Here is a 13225-nt window from a genome sequence, read left to right as displayed (position 1 = left end):
TGCTCACTACATGATTCTATGTGTTATTTCATACTTTTGATGTCTTCACTATTTTTCTACAATGTAGAAGGTAGTAAAAATAAAGAAAAACCCTTGAATGAGTAGGTGTGTTCGAACTTGACTGGTACTGTACATAGTTAATAAGGCCGTTATTAATCCGTATAAACCATATATTAGGCATTATTTAATGGTTGAAATATTCATGACTGTTGCGTTACTGGACATTCCTTAATAACATCATTTTAATAAGCTGTATTATTACAGGTGGTAAGTCTCCAGAGAATATTAATTACATTAAATTAAAACATAAACGCATTTTTTTTAAATAATTAAACATTTTCATTGCACTTGCTTTCTCTTGGAAATGCAATATTTTGAATAATTGTAGTGCTTATTTGACTCATTATGAACATTGCTTTATTTGAAAGGATTTGAGAATTTGTTAGAATTGGGGAAAACCTGACAGCTACAGGGCCATAAAATATGCAGTTGTTGATATGTGAGTGAGTGGACACCTACCTCTAACACCTGTTTTGCAGAGCCATACCGTTTGGCCATTGAGGTTTCTACCAAAAGCATTATGTTGTGTCCATTATCAAGCATTTATATAATATCACAAAATGGAATAGAAGCAGTTAAGAATTATGGGTAAAGTAGTCATTTTTCGGTTTCCAAATTGGCCTACAAATACATACATCATATGCATTGTGACAGCACGGTAACCTAGGGATACCAGACACGCTAAAACCAAAAACTGCAAAAATAAACAAAGATACAAAACATAGAGGAATATAAAGTGGCCAGTGGTATGTCACGGGACCTTGCACCTATTTTGAGCAAAAGAAAATGCAGAAAAATGCTAAATTCTTGTAGGAGGCAATCCTGGTTCTGTTTTTTGGCTTACAGAGAAAAAAATAAAATGATTAATGATTTGCCACGCAAATATAATAAAGTAAGCCACAAACCTCTGACGGGGTCTTTTTTTTAAGCAAAAAAAAAAAGTGTGTTGTCCATATGCCACATTATATTGCATTGTGTGTTTTTTCTGTTGTTGTTTTTTTTCTTAGTTTTTGGAATGTTTGTATCTATGGGAAACAGTGATGTCATAAAGCATACTCCTAAAGGGAAACTGTAGAATAACTGCATTACCCATAATGCTTGTTGACTGAACATTCCAAATTACCATGGCAATTATGCATCACAGTAGTAATGAGAACAGGACATTTCCTGAAGTAAATGTGTGGGCTTGCTAGTATTGAAGTATTTATGGTTGTGAAATAGTAGTAGCAGTGGTAGTCATGGCAGTGGTAATGGTAGTAGTAGTATTGGTAATAATAGGGTTTTCATAGGCTATGGATTAGTTATAGTGACATACTGTATTTTGAGGTGCTTTGAAGGTGTGGAGTTATTATAGTGGGATAGTATAGTAGGCTACAGTGAGTACTATAGCATCATAAGCGATAAAATGTGTTTTTTAGCCCTCAAATATTTTAGTTTGAACATTCTGAAATGGCTGTGGCAGTGATTTTCGTTTTGAATGTTAGAGCCTGCACTCCACCATTGCAATGAATGGGGATACAAAAAGCTTTATAGTTTATGAAATATGAATGGTAGCAAAAAGCTGTGTTGAAGCAACCTAAGTTGAGTCAGTCTGCACATTTCAATGTTGGAAAAAAGTGGAAACGCTTCAAGAGCAGTGGCGAATCAAAATGTTGCCTTTGAAGTCTCTGGAACTTTTATCCATATTTAAACGGTTATATTTCAAAAAGTACAAACAGCATCAACAATCTTTTGACGAGCAATCTAAGTTGAGTTGGTTTGGTGTTTGTAGCTTTAACGGTTCAAAAGCAGTGGCGAATCCAAACACTTCCCATTCAAGCATATGGAGCTTTTATGCACATTTAAAACTGTTACAGTTCAAAAAGTTAAAATGGTATCAAAAAGCTTTATACAAGCAGCAGTTGGTAGCTTTCATGGTTTTGGCACTGCTGTTGGCAGTGGAAGGCAACTTATAAGAAGTATGAATAATTTCTAAACTCGGGCTTGGCTTTCAGCAAGCATACCTAATAAATACTTTGAGAAAATATAATAAAACCAGAATGTCTTTAGGTAAGGAGCCATTTCCTCACATTGTATTTGTCTCAGTTTTGAGCAGGTGAAAGGTCACATCCAGAACTACTTACAGAGCCTAGAGAAGAACATCTTGGAGAGGGAGGATCACACTGAGCTCTACCTGCTCTTTGTCAACTGCTTCCAGGTTACACAGACTTCTACACTATTACTTTACACATTAATGACATTCACATTTATATTGTAGTCATTATTGTAGCAGATGGTCTTATCCAGAGTGAGTTACAGTTAGTGCATTCATCTTAAATGCCCAGTGCAGTCAAAAATCAGTTTTTCCTGTGATTTGTGTCATATTCTACAACAGCTGATTAAACTAACACTGTAAAGTGTGAGGGTTCGTTCAAGAAAAGCAAGCGTGTTATTTGATTATTTTATTGTTTTATTTTTTGGGGGAGGGTTTGATTGATCGATTGACTGATTGACTGTTTCTTGTGTGTCAGGATTCCCTGCAGTGTTCCGGAAGTTTAGTGATGGAGGAGGGGAGAGATCAGCAGAGGAAACTGCAGGAGGACACACGGTTTCTGTGTAGGCTAGCCAGGAAGCAGACCCCTGGAAGACTGGAAGACCCAGCTGAGTTCCTGCTGAGCATGGCTCGTCTGAGGCTCTGCCTGGGCACCGCTGCCCGCCTATTACAGAAGGCTGTGGCGCAGGGTGAGTTATATAGCAGACTGGGGATTTATTGTCACTTAAATCGTAGATTGAGCCTTTTATCATCATTAACATAGCCTAGACTGTAGTACCATTTATTCAACTGGAAGCATTGTGAATATTCTATGAGGTCACTTCATTGTATTTTGTCTCTTTAAAAATATATACATATTACATATTACACATATATACATATTTTTATAGATTTTTTGCATGCATGTTGTTATGCTCCCTCTCTTACATAGTTGAAATTCTGTTATTAAATATGAAGTACATTTCCAGATACTGCTGGTGGGGCAGGGGATGATGTGGAGGCTCAGTACCTGTCTCAGGTGAAGGCAGTGTGTGAGTACGGGGGTAACGACTGGTTCAGAGTGTTCCTGCTGAGAGCGGTCAATAGACAGGCGGGGATAGATTGTGTCCTGGCCCTGATGCACAGATCCTCATCCTGGGGATGGGCCTTCCCTTCAGAGGTCCTCCGACTCCAGGTACTACCAGACTGGATATTATATTATTTCTAGTTACTTACAGTGGAATTATTTGCTATTCCATCTAGTTGAGGAAACCTATTATGATCTCCTCTTGCATTAACCATGGTGACAGACATCAGCGAGCAAACAACATAACAATAAGGAGGTACCTGCAAGATGCGAGGTCGATCATGATCATCCTATCAAATGAAATTAATAATAAATACTTGTTGGCCAAATGCTGTACACACTTTATAGGCCCTTTACACGTCCTACTTTCACATGTTGTGTTTCTCAGAGGCTGATTCCAGCAGAGGTGGACCGGTTCCTGTGCTGTGGTCCGTCCTACCAGGCCCTGAGGAACGGGGTGACTCAGGCCCTGCTAGACACTCATACTGACCCCCTCCAGACAACGCTGCAGGTCAGCGTCCTTACCACACATCCCTGGAACATAGAGATGTAGTTTATCACAGTGTTCTAAACAGTGTTCTAATGGTGTTACCCTCTTTAGATTGTACGTCTTTTTGATAAAAGCGTCTGCTAAACGACTAAAATGTTGTTTGTAATGTCAAAGCTGCGACATTGGAGAAAGACACAAACAAGCTAAAAACTTAATGAACTTAAAAAGGAGAACATCTTTCTGAGAGAAGCGTTACTTGACATACAGACTAGATCCATTAGAGAGAATCTTTTTAATGAATCTTTTTTTACTTTTAATGGTATGTTTACAAACATATATTTTGATAAATAGAATTGAAAGTTGTGTCTCATTATGGTAAGTGGTGAAATATGTTTAGCCAGTTATAATTGTAATGGCTTAGCAGATGATAAGAAAAGACGATCAGTATTTACCAGTATTTATTGGGGTCCAAATATATATGGTCCAAATAATGAAGCTTCTTTGAAAATATATATAATAATTTATCAACTCTACAAGCAACACTAGACTCTTATTATTTTGGTGGGGGATTTTAATACGGTTTTAAATACCATTATGGACCATAAAGGAAATCACACTACAAACTATCACCCTCAGTCACTTAAGGAAATCATGAATGTCATGGATATTTTGGAATTAGTGGATATATGGAGGCTTAAATACCCTGACCTAGTGAGATATACATGGCGGAGGCTTAGTCAAGCTAGTCGTCTTAATTACTTTCTTATGTCATTCTCTCTGGCACCAAAAGTTTAAAAAGTGTTGATAGGGGACAGAATGTGGTCGGATCATCACATAATTGGCATATATATTACTCTTACAGAATTTCCACGTGGGCGAGGATATTGGAAATTTAATCAAAGCCTACTGGATGAGAACTTGTTTATAACTAGGACAGAAGAATTTATAACTGACTTTTTCCGACATAACATAGGTACAGCAGATCCCCTTATTGTATGGAACACTTTTAAATGTGCCTTTAGAGGCCATGCAATTCAGTACTCATCTATAAAACGAAAGCAATTTAGAGCAAAAGAGTCCATATTAACAAAGGAAATTGAAGGACTAACAGAACAGTTAGATAGCAATAAAAACTGCACCATAGAGGCACAGAATAAGTTAGAGGAAAAACAAAAAGAAATGGAGGAACTTTTTCAAGAAAGATCCAGTGTAATATATTTAAAAAATAAAGCGAACTGGATGGAATATGGGGAAAAATGCACCAAATCCTTTTTCAATTTTCAACATAGAAATGCTACCAATTTTTTTTTATTGAAACTTGTTACAAATGATGGAGTCACGCATGATTCACCGAATTATATTTTGAATTAGGAAGTAAAGTACTTTAAGAATATGTTTTCGTTTCATCCCCACTAACCGGAGCTAATTGTATGGATTTGTTTCCTATTAATAATGTCAAATTAACATCTGTTAATACCAGTGGAAGTATACCAACCTTTTTTTATATACTCAGAGGACCATTATTAGCATGTTTTAACCACCTATATAAATTATAGATTATCAGACACGCAACAAGGTCTGATTTCATTATTATTGAAACAGGATCCAAGTGGTATATATAAAGATCCAGTCCATTTAAAAAATTGGAGGCCTCTTCAGTGTTGTGACGCAAAAATTCTAGCTAAATGCTTGGTGCATAGAATTAAAAAGGTATTGTCAGATATTATTAATCCTAATCAGACAGGTTTTTTTACATGGACAATACATTAGAGATAATATAAGACAAGTACTGTAAACAATAGAATACTATGAAATATCGGGGATACCAGGCCTGGTTTTCATAGCTGATTTTGAAAAGGCTTTTGATAAAGTACGACTGGAGTTTATATATAAATGCCTAGAATATTTCAAATTTGGAGAATCTCTTATAAAATGGGTTAAAGTTATGTATAGTAACCCTAGGTGTAAAATAGTAAATAATGGCTACATCTCAGAAAATTTTAAACTATCAAGAGGAGTATGACAAGGTTGTCCACTATCGGCATATCTATTTATTATTGCCATCGAAATGTTAGCTGTTAAAATTAGAACCAACAATAATATTAAGGGATTAGAAATCCGTGGCTTAAAAACAAAGGTGTCATTGTACGCTGATGATTCATGTTTTCTTTTAAAACCACAATTAGAATCCCTCCACAGCCTCATAGAGGATCTAGATACTTTTGCTAACCTCTCTGGATTAAAATCAAATTATGATAAGAGTATTATATTGCGTATTGGATCACAAAAAAAATGTACTTTTACATTACCGTGTAGTTTACCAATAAAATGGTCTGACGGGGATGTGGACATACTCAGTATACAAATCCTGAAAGAAAGAAATGATCTCTCTCCAAGACACCAGGTCTCCAGTGCGCCTCCGCAGTCCGGTGCCACCTGTGCCGGTTCCTCGCACTTGCCCTGAAGAGCGTGTCATCAGTCCGGTGCCACCTATGCCGGCTCCACGCACCAGGCCTCCAGTGCGCCTCCCCAGCCCGGTACGTCCTGTGCCGGCTCCCCGCACTCACCCTGAAGAGCGTGTCATCAGTCCGGTGCCACCTGTGCTGGCTCCACGCACCAGGCCTCCAGTGCGTCTCCCCAGCCCGGTACATCCTGTGCCGGCTCCCCGCACTCGTCCACCAGTGCGTGTGTACGGTCCGGAGACTCCAGCGACGGTCTACAGCCCGGACCCTCCAGCGACGGTTCACAGTCCAGAGCTTCCAGCGACGGTTCACAGTCCAGAGCTTCCAGCGACGGTTTACAGGCCAGAGCTTCCAGCGACGGTTAACGGCCCGGAGCTTCCAGCGACGGTCAACGGTCCGGAGCTTCCAGTGACGGTCCACGGGCCGGAGCTTCCTGCACCGGTGCCAAGGCCGGAGCCTTCCTCTGCACCGGTGCCCAGTCCAGGCACTGCGTCCAGTCCCGCTCCATGGCCGGAGCCTTCCTCTGCGCCGGTGCCCAGTCCAGGCACGGCATCCAGTCCCGCTCCTTGGCCGGATCCTTCCTCTGTGCCGGTGCCCAGTCCAGGCACGGCGTCCAGTCCTGCTCCATGGCCGGAGCCTTCCTCTGTGCCGGTGCCCAGGCACGGCGTCCAGTCCGGCGTCCAGTCCCCGTCCAGTCCGGGGGGGGGGCGGGGGTACTGTCACGCCCTAACCATAGAGAGCCCTCTGGGTTCTCTATGGTGTATAGGTCAGAGCATGACTAGGGGGGTTTCTAGCATTTGTATTTCTGTGTTGGTGGTTTGTATGGTTCCCAATTAGAGGCAGCTGGTAATCATTACCTCTAATTGGAGATCATATTTAGGTAGCCCTTTTTCCCACCTGCGTTTGTGGGATATTGTTTGTGGTAGTGCTATGTGAGCTACGAACTTCACATTCGTTTACTCTTTGTTGTTTTTGTTAGTTCACTGTGAAATAAAGTATGTGGAACTCAACTCATGCTGCGCCTTGGTCCGCTCATTATGACGAACGTGACAATCTTTGAAAGACAGGGCTTATATATGTATGTATATATGTATATATGCATGAATGTTTATGTATGGGTATGTACATTATGTATATGGATATACAGTTGAAGTCGGAAGTTTACATACACCTTAGCCAAATACATTTAAACTGTTTTTTGCTATTCCTGACATTTAATCCTAGTAAAAATTCTCTGTCTTAGGTCAGTTAGTATCACCACTTTATTTTCAGAATGTTAAATGTCAGAATAATAATAGAGAGAATTATTTATTTCAGCTTTTATTTCTTTCATCGCATTCCCAGTGGGTCAGAAGTTTACATACACTCAATTAGTATTTGGTAGCATTGCCTTAAATTGTTTAACTTGCTTTCCACAAGCTTCCCACAATAAGTTGGGTGAATTTTGGCCCATTCCTCCTGACAGAGCTGGTGTAACTGAGTCAGGTTTGTAGGCCTCCTTGCTCGCACACGCTTTTTCAGTTCTTCCCACAAATTTTCTATAGGATTGAGGTCAGGGCTTTGTGATGGCCACTCCAATACCTTGACTTTGTTGTCCTTTAAGCCATTTTGCCACAATTTTGGAAGTATGCTTGGGGTCATTGTCCATTTGGAAGACCCATTTGCGACCAAGCCTTAACTCCCTGACCGATGTCTTGAGATGTTGCTTCAATATATCCACATAATTTTGCTTCCTCATGAAGCCATCTATTTTGTGAAGTGCACCAGTCCCTCCTGCAGCAAAGCACCCCCACAACATGATGCTGCCACCCCCGTGTTTCACGGTTGGGATGGTGTTCTTTGGCTTGCAAGCCTCCCCCTTTTTCCTCCAAACATAACGATGAACATTATGGCCAATCAGTTCTATTTTTGTTTCATCAGACCAGAGGACACTTCTCCAAAAATTACGGTCTTTGTCCCCATGTGCAGTTGCAAACCGTAGTCTGGCTTTTTTTCTGGCGGTTTTGGAGCAGTGGCTTCTTCCTTGCTGAGCGGCCTTTTTTCTGAGGTCTTGGCTGATTTCTTTTGATTTTACCTTGATGTCAAGCAAAGAGGCACTGAGTTTGAAGGTAGGCCTTGAAATACATCCACAGGTACACCTCCAATTGACTCAAATTATGTCAATTTGCCTATCAGAAGCTTCTAAAGCCATGACATTTTCTGGAATTTCCCAAGCTGTTTAATGGCACGGTCAACTTCGTGTATGTAAACTTCTGACCCACTGGAATTGTGATACAGTGAATTATAAGTGAAATAATCAGTCTGTAAACAATTGTTGGAAAAATGACTTGTGTCATGCACAAAGTAGATATCCTAACCGTCTTGCCAAAACTACAGTTTGTTAATAACAAATTTGTGGAGCGGTTGAAAACGAGTTTTAATGACTCCAACCTAAGTGTATGTAAACTTCCGACTTCAACTGTATATATTTACACCCCAAAATATATGGGGGATTGAAAATGATGCAGACAATTACATTGATTGGAAGCAATAATCTTTCCGCAATATTAAAGCTGATCCACCCCTTAAAAACATTATGTGCTCTGGTGCATTCAAGCATTCAAGATAATCACTGACTGACTGTGTTCTGTTTCTTTTATAGAATCTGAGCTGCTCCAGAGCTTCAGCCCAAGTTCTCCTAGTCCTGGCTTCATTCAGACAGGTCACCTGTCGCTTCGCATCACCTGATTCCAAAATTCACCCCACTCCACAGGTGACCATTCTCAATTTATGGTAAACTCTAGGTGGTTTCCTGGACACAGATTAGGCCTAGTCCTGGACTAAAAAGCATTCTAAATGGAGATTCTCCATCGAATGCGCTTATTAGTCCAGGACTAAGGTCAATCTGTGTCTGGTAAACTGTCCCTTATTGTTATAAACTCATGTGGTATGAAATTAAATTTTTCCCCTGCCTTCTCCTTACAGGAGACAAGGAAACTGGATGACTTCCTGAAGCACAGCCTATCAGGTGAATTCAGAGAGCTCTGCACAGCGCTGTTATCCAATCAGATAGGTGGACTCCAGATCTCCCAGATTGTCCCACCTCAACGGCGCCTCCTTTTGGAGCTCCTGGTCCATGCAAACGCTGTGCTCCTCAGTGGGACTACGCTGCTGGCTCCACTCCACCAGATAGCCTCCCAGCCTCAAAATATGACGGTGAGGCGCTCTTTTCTCTGATACACTGAATCCCAAATTAACCCCCAGCCCCTACCCCCTTGGCACTTGTGACTAAGGGGTAAGGGATATCTCTACAAGTGGGGTAGGGGCTGGGGTTGATACTGTAATAAGGTAATTGAGGCTAATAACCAGTTGTCCCACAGGGCTGCTATTTGCCCACCATGCCAGATGATCACACTAGTGAGGCTCGCCAGTGGATGACTAAAGAGGACAAAATGAAGATGTACTGTGAGTATTTGCTGGCAAATGTATTCTCGTGGTATTGCTTTTGACATCGTCATCGCTTGTTGATATGCAGTAGTACCTAATCATTTGACTATTTTGATTGCAGTTTGTGCCAATGGTCATGCGTGTTTTGTTGGAGAGGTGAGAGATATTTTCTTGTTTATTTTGTAGGTATCTCATTGAGCAGTTTCTTCCTATAAATTTGACTCTGTTCTTCTTCTTTATCTTAGTGCGGGAAACCAATGGCAAAATCCAAATGCCTTGACTGCGGTGTTCCAGTTGGTGGTGTTAGTCATAACCCAGTTGATGGATTTACTGCTGCTCAACTAAGGTCCTTTGCTTAATCGTCTCTCCCAATATACAACTGAGAAATCTAGTTTATGCGTTAATGCCACATTGACCTTTGACCTCTGTGTGTGAATTTAGTGTGGGGGATCAGACCAGGACGGGTCACATTTTGGGAGAGGCTTATCGTAGGTCTGAGGCCCCAGAGAGACAGATGTCACCAGCCCAGTCCGGTATCCTTCGACTGCTCAACCACCTGGCCATGTTGCAAGGGACCATCAAAAACTACCAGGTAAGGCCCGACCAATATCTCAAGCTAACATCAAGTAGTTGGAATAGGCATCACAAGAAACCTGTGCTCGGAAGTACATTGATCACTTCTGGACAATATCTCAAGGAATTGTCAACTGTTGAAATGGGCATAAAGCCATTATGTCGGTTAAGTTAACTGTGTGATAAAAATAATGTTTCTTTGTCTGTGCAGGCAGTCAGTCAGATGATCCACCCTGGTGTCCGAGATGTCCTGGGGTTCATGTGGAGCCACCTTGAGAAGGACATGGAGGTGCTGGGTCGGACACTGGATCAGAACATGGACAACACGGCTGTTATAATTAATCTGGTTCTCCAAGCCTGTCTGGAGTTCACTGCAGGTGATTACACTTTTCTTCCATTTTGTTTTAATAAATCGTTTTTACAAATAGTTTTACAAATATTATATAAAAAATATATATAAAATGTTCCCCACAATTCTTACAAAGAAATGTCTAAAATATTGCCTTGTAATGGTTGCACCTCAGAGTATTTGAGTGAGTTTGTGACTTCAGCTGAACCAGGTTATCGCCACACAAGACCTGACCTGTCCTCTCGACGTGGACGGGAACAGTGGGAGAAACTGGTCTGTGATGCAGTTATCAACCCAATAATCCAGGTATGGTCCAACTGGGATTAGTTTAGGCTTTTGGTAACACTTTATTTGAAGGTTTGCAGGGGAAGTACATAAGGACTTCATAACACAGTCATACAGTATTCCTGGTGAAGGACTATAGTGATTTGGGACACTAAACTACGTCCAATCTTTTTATTGTACCTATTAACCCACCCATTTGATCTCCAGCATCTAAGGAGGAAACTGGCTGAAGCTCAGGTCAGTATCAGTGCAGATGACAGGCTGGGTGGAAGCCCACTGATGAGACTACTCTATGCGGACCCCCGACCCATGCTGCCCCAGCTGCCCTCCCTCTCAGACTGCCCCACACACCACTCCTCATTCTGGAGCCTGTCTGAAACCCTCACCGTGGAGCACTTCTCTCAGAGAGTGGACCAGGAGCAGGGACGCAACACCGTACCCCTCCTCAAACTCTTCCTAAAGAAGGTAACTGGAAATGAAACTGATCAAGAATGGGATTCAAAAGAAGAAATCACTCCATTCCATTATATTGACCTTCATCATGTGACATTGTTGTCGACATTATTACCTGTTTATAGAGAATGGAGTATGTTATGGGAGATTTTCCATACTTGTTTGTCTGTGTATGTATTTGTGTTTGTCCACTGTAGGTGCTGTGTGTGAGACAGCTCCACCATCTACCAGAGCTGGCTGCCTTACAGGCTGACTTGTCCAGAATGTTTCCCCTGACAGCTGAGATGACCAGTCAGAGCATTGCCCAGGTGTTGCAGCACATACCAACAGGTATGTGGGAGTTATTATTCAGGTTGATCAATCAATCAACCACTCAATCAATAGTTTGACTGTCGCCAAACTATACCACTGTAGGGTACCAGAAGAAAGTGCTGCTTGGGAGAATGAAGGTCTTCATGAATGTGTGGAACTGCCTTAGGATGGACGTGGCCAACAATGGTATGTACACAAAGCACATTTATTCCCCACTATATACTAACCACTGTTTTGTGTCCATTTGGACAGTGTATGGGGAATCTTGTCGGATAGAATAGTCCTATCTGTATCTTTTTTTTATTTGACCTTTATTTAACTAGGCAAGTCAGTTAAGAACAAATTATTATTTTCAATGACGCCCTAGGAACAGTGGGTTAACTGCCTTGTTCAGGGGCAGAACAACAGATTTTTACCTTGTCAGCTCGGGGATTCAATCTTGCAACCTTTCGGTTACTAGTCCAACGCTCTAACCACTAGGCTACCTGCTGCCCATCTAACTCTGTGTCTTGATGTGTGTGTACTGTGTGTGTATCGCATGTGTTTTGAGCAGCAGATTTAGGTGTGACACCACAGGTTTGTGAGAAGGAGCTGACCATGGAGAGCTCTGGGGAGTTCCTGTCACCCTGTCGTCATGGTCCAGGGTCCTGCCTCCAGATTCTAGTCAAATTCCTGTTAGAGACTCACAACAGCTTGGTCAGAGAGGTTAGGAGACTCAGTCCCCACTGCAACAGGTTAGTCACACCTACCAAACCTCTACTTTTGATCATTTGATTGGCTAATATATGCACCTTGCGATTTTGATAGGCTTTGAAGACTCTGTGTTCAAAAATCATCTCAGACTGAGTAGGAGCTGATCTAGGATGAGTTTCTCCATTTAAATCATTTTGATTAACATCAGCACTCCTACTCTGAGGCACTCCTACTCCTACTCTGAGGCACTATATGAATATTGGCACTGGTTCCCCATCCCATTCATTATGATTTAAAAGTCTAAACTGATCCTAGACCAGCACTCCTGCTCTGAAACTGATCCTAGACCGGGCCCTGAATCTTAACAGTGAGATGTTTTTCTTACATCCCTGCAGTGCCTACAGTGTTCCTCTGGAGGGGGTGTCAGAGACACAGTTGACCCTGTGCCACCCTGAGAGGGAGCTGCTCCCCCTGGTGTTATCCCACTGTCATTACACCCTGAGGACACGCAGGGAGACAGACAGCTGCTACAACCTGATGGACATCCAGGCACAACTGGCCCGCCGCTTCCTAGCTGGGAAACCAAGTATCCAAGCCGTAAGAGACAAAAATTTGAGATATCATATTGATACAATTATTGTGCCTAAGAAACGTCCATATTTTGTCATTGTTCTTCTTTAGTATATATATATATTACATTTTTCCATTGACATTTTAGTCATTTAGCAGACGCTCTTATCTAGTGCGACTTACAGTTACTTTGTGCATTCGTCTTAAAGTGATGCTCAAGAACTGTTGTATAATTTCAGCCGGTAGTTTTAAAAGGGGTGCTCACGAGCCAAAACGGGTCCCTGTTTTTTGTGTACTACCTCGTCATTCAATTGTGTACTACGTCATCCATTTCGTATGATATGTTACGTGCTACAAACATATATATATATTTTTTGTGCAATTCCTATGATATGTTACGAATCCAATTCGTACAATATGTTAGGAACTTGTTGTGCTTAAGACCCAGGACTGC

At 41.4% G+C, this 13225-nt stretch overlaps 1 protein-coding gene across 6 annotated transcripts in view; it reads left to right on the top strand.

Annotated features, from left to right (window-relative positions):
• rnf213b (ring finger protein 213b) overlaps window positions 1–13225 on the top strand; it is an 83463-nt gene that overhangs the window by 63285 nt on the left and 6953 nt on the right. For all 6 annotated transcript variants that reach the window (XM_082977495.1, XM_082977490.1, XM_082977491.1 and 3 more), the window contains exons 42-58: window positions 2146–2257; window positions 2571–2781; window positions 3061–3266; window positions 3547–3669; window positions 8752–8862; window positions 9075–9305; window positions 9470–9554; window positions 9658–9692; window positions 9782–9882; window positions 9978–10128; window positions 10321–10486; window positions 10661–10764; window positions 10951–11208; window positions 11394–11526; window positions 11611–11694; window positions 12062–12242; window positions 12597–12798. In XM_082977495.1, coding sequence (XP_082833621.1) covers window positions 2146–2257; window positions 2571–2781; window positions 3061–3266; window positions 3547–3669; window positions 8752–8862; window positions 9075–9305; window positions 9470–9554; window positions 9658–9692; window positions 9782–9882; window positions 9978–10128; window positions 10321–10486; window positions 10661–10764; window positions 10951–11208; window positions 11394–11526; window positions 11611–11694; window positions 12062–12242; window positions 12597–12798 — 2494 coding nt within the window. The remainder of the gene's footprint in view (window positions 1–2145; window positions 2258–2570; window positions 2782–3060; window positions 3267–3546; window positions 3670–8751; window positions 8863–9074; window positions 9306–9469; window positions 9555–9657; window positions 9693–9781; window positions 9883–9977; window positions 10129–10320; window positions 10487–10660; window positions 10765–10950; window positions 11209–11393; window positions 11527–11610; window positions 11695–12061; window positions 12243–12596; window positions 12799–13225) is intronic.

This window comes from Salmo salar, chromosome 01, assembly GCF_965601325.2.
Source record: "Salmo salar chromosome 01, fSalSal1, whole genome shotgun sequence".
Lineage (NCBI taxonomy): Eukaryota > Metazoa > Chordata > Actinopteri > Salmoniformes > Salmonidae > Salmo > Salmo salar.
This window is presented reverse-complemented; position numbering and strand designations above follow the sequence as displayed.